The sequence below is a fragment of the Empidonax traillii genome, unplaced genomic scaffold, assembly GCF_003031625.1.
Source record: "Empidonax traillii isolate 1590-97213 ecotype Southwest subspecies unplaced genomic scaffold, ASM303162v1 scaffold34:size3740991, whole genome shotgun sequence".
In the NCBI taxonomy this organism is placed as follows: domain Eukaryota; kingdom Metazoa; phylum Chordata; class Aves; order Passeriformes; family Tyrannidae; genus Empidonax; species Empidonax traillii.
In genome coordinates, this window is record NW_020955227.1 from 1,246,048 (window position 1) to 1,254,776 (window position 8,729).

The following is an 8,729-nucleotide window of genomic DNA, read 5'->3' on the forward strand; positions in this document are numbered from 1 at the left end:
AATGTGTGTACTTCTGGTCAAGATTTGTAACTTGGAAAATAGCAAAAGTGTTTTTAAGTTATTAGAAGTGAAAATTTTCCTTCTGGGATCCTTATGGATGGTTTGTTGGGTGCTGGTGGTACCGAGGGCCAGGGTGTCCTGTTAACTCAGGAGCGGCAACTCCAGGATGAGGAGGGACAAGATCAGATTTTACTTTTTTTTTTTTTTTTTTTTTTTTCAGAAAAGGGAGAAAGTTTGTCTGCCAGGCTGTGGATGAGTTTGTCTCGGAGCCTGGCCATAGGTGACTTTGTCCCTGGGCCCGTGCAGGTGGATCACCTGAACAGGAAGCCTTAAGCCGAGACGGGAGATTTAGATTAGATATTAGGAAAAAAATTTTCAACGTTAGGGTGGTCTTGGAATAGGTTGCTCAGTAAGGTGGTGGAGTCACCATCCCTGGTGGCGTTTGAGAGGTGTCTGCATCTGGTGCTGCTGATGTGGTTTAGGGGTCACAGGGGTAGTGCTCGGCTGACAGTTGGACTCGACGATCCGATCATAAAAGTCTCTTCCAACCTCGAGAAGTCTATGAGTGTAACACACGGCCACGGAGTGTAACATTTAATAACTCCACCACGCGAGGCCGCCGCGCACCCGGTGACAGTGGCGGCGGCCGCCCAAACATGGCGGCCGCCCCTCAGCGCCGGCCCCGCCCGTTCCCGCCCAAACATGGCGGCCGCCCTTTAGCGTCGGCCCCGCCTCTCCCACACCCGCGATGGCGGCGGCGGAAGCGGCTCCGAGGGGCGGAAGCGGCGGCGGGGCGGCGGGGCCGGGCGGGCCATGAAGCTGCGGCGGGGCGCGCTGAGGGCGGCCCTGGCGCTGCTGCTGCTGCTCCTCCCGCCGGCCGGCGCCGTGGAGCCCATCAGCCTGGGGCTCGCCATCGCGGGCGCCGCCGCCTCCGCCCTCACCGGCTTCATCTCCTACCCGCGGCTCTACTGCTACTTCAGGGAGTGCTGCCTCCACCGGCACGACCAGCGCGCCGCCGCCGGTGCGGGGCCGGGGGGGGCTCTGAGGGGAGGTGGCGGGAGGGCGCCGCGGGGGCAGCGGCGCCGGGAGCCGGGCAGAGCCTCCCCGGGGGCCGCCGCTCCAGCCCGGCCCGGCTCGGCCCGGCCCTTTGCCCCCTGCCCGGCGCTGCCACCGCCCCTCACCGTGTGGTTTCTCCATCCAGCTCTGCAGGACACCTTGGACAAGAGGCTGTTCGGGCAGCACCTGGTGAGCAAGGTGGTTGTGAAAGCCGTGAGGGGCTTCTTGAACAACACCAACGCCAAAAAGCCCCTGGCGCTCTCTTTGCACGGCTGGACTGGGACAGGCAAGAACTTTGTCAGTAAGATCGTCGCCGAGAGCATTTATAAGAAAGGCCTGCAGAGCAAATACGTCCATCAGTTCGTGGCAACTTTGCACTTTCCTCACGCTCACAGCATCAATCTCTACAAGGTAAGAGTGAGCTCTGCTGCACTGGGTCTTAAATGCCATGGCATGGTCAGTACTACTGACCTAGACGTTATTTTGTGCAGTAGCATGCATCCTGTGCCTGTTTTGGAATCTTCAGCACAGAACTACATGAATCCTAACATCCATCAGGACTGTTTTTTCCATTAATGTAAAGGTTTCTGCATGTATTTTGAGCCTCTCTCTTTAAGGAAGAATGATGCAGTTTAATTTTCTACAGTTCTGCAGTTTGCTTAGGGAGAGTTAAGGATAAACATGATTCATGGTTAGGTGATATGTTGGTGGGCAGTGCAAAAAAAAACCCCAATAGTTCATGACTCTGGGGAACATCCCGGTGACCTCCAGGTGCATCAGGCACCATGGCAAGCTGAAGTTTGATCTCTGAGGCATTGGTGTACTTTTCTGTCAGTTCTGCTGCACACTGAGCTGGTTGTTTAGTTTTCTGTGGACGCATTTCCCAGCTGTAAAGCGAAATCACAAAATACTCTGTGGTCAGAGATAAATGTACTTGGAGTTGTTGTGTCAGCTTGTGGGGTCAGTGCAGTGCTGTGGGTGGGGGAATATTGTGGAGGAGTAGCTCACATGCATATTTTCTGGCTTTTTTTGTTCTAATTTTGTTAACGGCAGAGTTGGAATGAGTACCACTGTCTTGTAGTACTGCATGTTTATGTTCATTTTGTATATGTTGCAAATGGGAACAGGATGAGCTACAAACCTGATTTCTAAATGGAGGAAATAGTTATTTCCTCTTTTACAGCTTATTTCCCCCCTTCTTGTAGCTGAGCTGTTTTAAAATAAAATGGAAGCTTTTCTTCATTTGTTTTGAGGTGGATACACGTGGGAAACTTGCTGCCCAAGGCAGTAGGAGAAACTATTGCTACTTATCACCAGTAGTGACTGCTACTTAACAGCTGCAGTTCAGGGACTGAATAAACAGTGAATATGAAAAAGTGATGGGCAAAATTCAGTAATCATAAGTGCTGTTTTCTGTCTTTTCAACACAAACTCTTTCAGCATCTTTCATTTTTATGGCACTCAGGACCAGCTGCAGTCGTGGATCCGGGGAAATGTGAGCATCTGTCCCAGATCCCTCTTCATCTTTGATGAAATGGATAAAATGCACGCGGGACTCATTGACTCAATCAAGCCCTTCCTGGACTACTATGAGCTGCTGGATGGGGTGTCTTATAGACAGGCCATCTTCATCTTCCTCAGGTAAGAAGTGCCTTCTCAGGTTTTCAGCTCTGTGCACTCACTGCCTTTTAAAACTACCCCCAGCCACAATCTTTGTTTTCTCTTCGTTTAGCAACGCAGGAGCCGAAAAGATAACAGAGGTGGCATTAGATTTCTGGAGAAACGGGAGGACGAGGGAAGACATCCAGCTCACAGACATCCAGAATGCACTGTCTGTGTCTGTCTTCAACAACAAAAATAGTGAGTAAAGCTGGGATTGCTTTTGAGAGGGTGAAGGTTACATGAAAGGGATGGTCTGTACTTAGGTGCATTTTTACAGGCATGGTTTCTACTCAATGTGGCTTCCAGTTTTTGGCTTGTGAGGAGCCACGATGCAGTTTTGGGGCCTGCAGTGAGATGAAGTGATGGTGTGCAGCAGAGGGCCGTGATGTGCCTCTTCCATGTAGTGTTTAACTAGAGGAGGAGTAACAAGTCTCTCTTTCCCTTTGCAGGTGGATTTTGGCACAGCACTTTGATTGATAAAAATCTCATTGACTACTTTATCCCTTTCCTGCCTCTGGAATACAAACATGTGAAAATGTGTGTCAGGGTTGAGATTGAATCGCGTGGCTACACCGTGGATGAAGACATTTTAACCCGAATAGCCGATGAGATGACCTACTTTCCCAGGGAGGAGAGAATTTATTCTGATAAAGGATGTAAAACTGTGGATGCAAAGCTGGATTATTACTATGACTTCTAATGCTTTATTGCTACAACCTGCAAAGAAGCAAATTTAACTTAATCACAAAGTGAAGGACCCAAGACATTTCATTTTTAAGTACTTTTTAAAAGAAGGAACACTATTTTTAAGCTGGTACGTGAATAAGCAGCAGTGCCTCTGCATTTTTAGTCTGTCACCAGTCACGACTCCTGAGTACTCCAGCCTTGTGCTGTCAAGGTAAGAAGGAACTGCATTGGGAATTCCTGGGTCTGTGTCTGACAGGGCTGAAGACTCCTCGGATCATGTGTCGATCATCGGAACCATTTGGCAGACTGTTGACAGGTACAGAAGGACTGAGACTGTGACCTAATTTTAATTGGATTTTGCTCTGATGTGGATGATCTCTAGACAGTGTTGAGAATTTTAATCAAAGTTCCTTTGTCTGTGAAAGCTTTCATTGGTCCTGTGTGGGAATGTGCATTAAAATAGAATATGTGTCTTTTCTCCTTCAACGGTTTGGGTCTAGTAAGGATAAGGGGGAGGGAGGGATTCTGCAATTAACAAATCTAGGCTCTTCTATCCAACATCATGTAGTGCCATTGTCTTTCTCAAAACAGTGGTATAATTTGGCCTCCTGTGTGTCAAACCAAGGATATGAAACTCTTTGTTATGAATACTGTTCGGAGAGCAGACTTAACGTTACAAGGAAGTGAGTTAAAATCTTTGACTGCCACATCAGTGTAATTAGTTGCTATTTTTGGTTAGTTTTTATGTATAAAGTTGCCCATAGCATGCTCTCTCCCAGGGGTGCTCTCAGGAGAGGGAGAACAGTGTGCTCCTGGACTGGTGAATCAGCTTCATGGAAAGGGTGTAATGTAATGGGAAACGTGTACAGATTAAATTTTACACCATGGAAATGGAAAAGAGGTTTCTCTTCTTCACCTACGTGTCAAATTCAGGGGGCCAGCATGCAGGGTTTTCCCTTTTTATTTATCACAATACTGTGTGCCTTTGAGGCAGGGATGGAGACAGCTCTGAAGGCATTTGAAAAAAAAAAAAAAACAACAAAATGTGTCAATCAGTTACTGCGAAGGGTGTCAGACTTGTTTCTGAATGTGAGCACTGCAGAGGCTTTTTTCACTCCAGTTGCTGTTCAAAATAAACTTTTCTCATCAGAAATTTATTTCTTAGCTACCTTCTGGTGTTCCTTGCATTCAGTGACCTGATGTTAATTTTGCACAACCTTACTCCATGTTGAGGAACAGCACACTGCATTCCTGGCTGCTCAGGCTGTGCTTGAGCACAGCTATCTGCCTTTTTGAGTTCAAAGGGCATAGATAGGAGATGTGACTCTGCTAGCTGGTGAAAGAGAAACAAATGAAGCTTGGAGTGGAAACTGCACTTCTGGACCACTAGTGCTACTAACACTCACGTGTTTTTTTTCGAGGCAAACTTTGTAGATGTGTGTGTGCTCAACAGTATCCTAAGGATGAACTTGGAGACTAGTTAAAACCCTGCTGATCTCTTCTCACTCTGGTGCCACTGCCTGAACACCTGCAGGTTGTAACTGAAGCCACTTGGGTTTTTCTCTGCAAGGGGTTAAATAAAAGGGCCAGTAAGACTCCTGCTGTTCCAGTTCTCTGAAGGGGTAGGATATTTAAATTATCAGTCCGAGTATTTGTCAGCAAATGAGTGCTTTGAACTCAGGCATTTATCTGTTTCTGTGACCTCCTTATGACAGCAAATAGTTGGCTAATGGAAAAAAGCAGATTTAATAATGATAAACTTGTCTGGTACCCTGTCCTCAAAAGGAACAGTACAACCAAGCAGTATTGTGGCTCTTCCAGCATTAAGTACTCTTATTCTTTGTGTGCCTTTGCAGCATCAATATGGGCATTTGACATAGATTAGGTAGCCAGTATTTCATTATCTCTCAGCCCTCAATGACTCAGGGTAGATGGAGGCTTCCTCTGCAGGTGTTAGGAATGATGTTCAAAGGGTGGCAACTGCCTCTGTTAATCTCTGTTCTGTTCTGCAGACCTGGCCAGGAGCATCTCCATCTGGGTAAAAGAAATAGGAATGCCTGAAGTCACTCCCATATTGGATCCTTCCGATCCTGTCATTATTCCTCCCCTGTGGACTGTATGGTTTAGAGCTAAGGTCCTCACTGTGTTTTTCTCTGGGTAACTCTGGCCATTATTCTCTTTAATAGGCCACTTGAAACTGGATCAGGCAACTTAAAGAAAAACATCCAGCGGGGGAAAGGTGTGATGCCCATGTATCTGCTGGCCAGGTCAAAGATGCTCAGCAGTCACTGAGTTCTGTCCTTACCCGAGTCCAGCACAAACAGCTGCTGCTTTAGTTCAGCCTTCTGCAGGGAACCTTGCACGATCTCATGCTGTGCTCATGAAATCAGAGGCCCTGTTAGAATGCAGTTATACAGCAAGTTCTGCTCTCCTGCAGACAGGCAGCCTGGCCCTGGAGCCTGCTGTGCGGGCACAGACAGCGGAGCTGTCGCGTGTGCAGGACAGGGCAAAGTCCTGGTGAACAGCACAGCTTCTGCTTCCCATGGAACACTTCCCTCTGCATTCCTGGAGCACAACACGTGGGTCACAGCAGCACGAACCGCTGACTCCTGTGAGGTGTGAGTGTCTGCCCCCAGTTTGACCTCACTTGAATTGAGGCATCACTTACACACCGGCTTCTTTTCCGTGCTCCGGAGGCTGCAGATGCTCTGGCCCAGGAAGGCAGGATGGAAGCTTGTAGTCCCATCACGCCTTTGCCAGCTCAAGGAGAGGGGAAAAGCCACGCTGAATGACAGCTTGGTGGGCACAGCCAGAGGCGAGGAATAGTTAAACAAGCTACCTGAGGTGTGTTTGTCCTGCAGTGAGAGATCTGTTAATAACCATGAAGCACAGCAGGCAGAGACTTTTAGACTTCTTCATAGGTGTTTGTTTCTACTGAGGTGTATTTAACAGCTGAATTCCTTACTGTGCTGTTGGATGAGGCAACATGTTTGAATACCAACAGGCTCTTTAATCTGCTTATCCACTGTCATAAACACCTTTGTAAGAATAAAGGAAGCCTAACAGATAAGTGCAGTGCAGCTGGTTGCAAACTGCACAGACCAGTACTTTCCTGTAGCTGAAAATGATCAAATCAAGAGAGAAAAGTCACTTAAGTTTTATTCCAACTGCGGTACAGGAGTTAGTGTTTTGACATGGCACAAGTATTTTATGGAGTAAGTGAAACTGGACGCAGCATACACAACTATGAGTCAGTTAACAGGCAGAACATCACACTGGAAAGTGACAGTCCAATGTCCCAAGGTTAACAGCCCGCTAGAATTTGGCTCTGGAGACTGCATCAGTGGGAACAGTTTGCCAGCATTTCACAAACTCCGCGTGGGCTTGGAAAAGGCAACTGACACTTTTCATTTAGGGCTTAACATAAATGCTAAGCCCTCGGCTGTGATTTGAATTAACATAATTGCAATGAGACCTGTAATTTCGCAACACCTCTTAAAGGAAGTTTAAGTCCAAGTGAGGGAGTAGATGCTGCAGCACAAAAATAGCCCAATCCCTCGTACCAGTTCAAAAGCCACAGTACAATCAACCAAGTGAAAGGCACTTCTGTCTTGCACTACATTCTTTGATCCACAAATGATGGGTGATGAAGGAGTTAAAGGTTGCAACAGGGTTTTAAAACCAGCCTTCCCAGTGGGTGAAGGTTAAATCGATCTTTCCCAGCTTCTTAACTCATCACTCACCCTTTCACATAGGCATTCTCTAATGTCAAAAGCTACTATAAAACATACTTAACTAGTGAGGTAGGGGACTGTTGCTTATACTTCAGCATAAAAAATATGCTATGAAAAATAACTTCTTCCATCAAAGTGTCTTCCAAGTAAGGTGAGAGTAGCATTACCTACACCTCAACCAGTGGGTGCAGCTCAGAGGGACTACTAAAGATGTTACAGATTCAGCCCAGGAGCCAATGTGCAGATTTACCTGGAAAGCTGTAATCAAGCTGTAGTCAAATCTTCATGAGACCTTTTTTTGATTAAGAACAGGAGACTGGCCTAGTATGTTGTAACAAATACCTCAGATGGGTCCCTCTCCTTAGGAAGACCTGGAGTCACAAATTCACTTAAATCCCTTGAGGAATATAAAGCTTCTCTAATAATTTCTTTCTCCCCAAAGAAACATGGGGCAGTTACTTCCCCTCCCCACATCCTCTATTATTTAATAACAGATTTGCTGGAGCTCATTATGACTCATTATTTCTGTGGCAGGATATCTGGGATAGTGCCACAGCTCAGCCATTAACTGTACTTGTGCCCTTCTGTCCCTGAAATGCTTGTTTGTAGAAGCCACAACAGCATCCATCTACTGGAAGGACAGGAAGACTTCCAGTATATCATCTTCTTACTGCAGTGCATCAAGGAGTTCGCCCTTGCAAACGTGATCATAGCCCTGGACACACCACACATCCCTCCAATTCAATATGAACATGAACAGGACCATGCACATGCAAGGGAAAATGACTGCCCGGAAGAATTCCTCTGTTCTTCTTTGCTCTAGTCTAGCTTTTGTGGAAAGAGGATTTAAATACTTCATAGTCCCAGCACTTGGAAGAATAAAGCAGGAGAGGCTCTATCCAGTGCAGTGTGTGAGCGTCACACTCAAACTCTCTACAGATTAAAAGAAAACTAAAAGGACAACATATGGATTGTTCAGGGATGAACAGTGGTTCAAGGCCAGGTTGGATGGGGCTCTGAGTGACCTGATCTAATGGATAGTGTCCCTGCCCATGGCAAAGGGTGGCACTAGATAATCTTTAAGGACCCTTTCAACCCAAACGATGCTATGATTCTATACGTTAAGTTAAAAACCAAAAACAAACCCAGAAACACACAAAAAAAGCTACAAAGCCCACAGAGCTCACTCTGGTATTTTCACCATACTCCCTGCAACAGTAAAAAAGCGTATGTGCAAATAACACAAATTTCCAAAAGCTCTGAAAGCGCTTTGGAAACTTGAAGGGAAGGGGAAATCAACCCCTGACTCTCGCATCTCCCATCACAAGGTCTTCATGAATATCCAGCTTGGCCTGTACAGTCTTGCAGCCTTTATCAGAGTAGATTTTCTGCTCCTTGGGGAAGTACGTCATCTCATCGGCCACCGCCTGCACAATGTCCTCGTCCACAGCGTAGCCGCGGGCGGCCATCTCAGCCCTGACACACATCTTCACGTGCCTGTGCTCCAGGGGCAGGAAGGGCACAAAGTAGTCGATGAGGTTCCTGTCGATGATGCTGCTGTGCCACAGTCCACCTGGAAGAGTTGGGAAG

General features: G+C 47.0%; 2 protein-coding genes across 2 annotated transcripts in view; one reads left to right on the plus strand and one right to left on the minus strand.

Annotated features, from left to right (window-relative positions):
• Positions 1 to 769: 769 nt before the first annotated feature.
• On the plus strand, positions 770 to 4,562 carry LOC114054507 (torsin-1A-like). Its single transcript, XM_027877708.1, has 5 exons — positions 770 to 1,021; positions 1,202 to 1,467; positions 2,522 to 2,697; positions 2,789 to 2,916; positions 3,168 to 4,562. The coding sequence occupies exons 1-5, from the start codon at positions 814 to 816 to the stop codon at positions 3,416 to 3,418; spliced, it is 1,029 nt and encodes a 342-aa protein (XP_027733509.1). The 5' UTR covers positions 770 to 813; the 3' UTR covers positions 3,419 to 4,562.
• A 1,984-nt stretch (positions 4,563 to 6,546) lies between these two features.
• Positions 6,547 to 8,729, minus strand: part of LOC114054576 (torsin-1B-like) — a 7,120-nt gene continuing 4,937 nt past the window's right edge. The window contains exon 4 of the mRNA XM_027877876.1: positions 6,547 to 8,725. Coding sequence (XP_027733677.1) covers positions 8,435 to 8,725 — 291 coding nt within the window. The 3' untranslated portion in view covers positions 6,547 to 8,434. The remainder of the gene's footprint in view (positions 8,726 to 8,729) is intronic.

Excerpts from the sequence above, each read along its gene's own strand:
- LOC114054507 (XM_027877708.1), top strand. The coding sequence starts at position 814 with ATGAAGCTGCGGCGGGGCGCGCTGAGGGCGGCCCTGGCGCTGCTGCTG. Across the intron at positions 1,468-2,521 it reads ACAGCATCAATCTCTACAAG|GACCAGCTGCAGTCGTGGAT; the intron begins GTAAGAGTGAGC and ends TATGGCACTCAG. Across the intron at positions 2,917-3,167 it reads TGTCTTCAACAACAAAAATA|GTGGATTTTGGCACAGCACT; the intron begins GTGAGTAAAGCT and ends TTCCCTTTGCAG.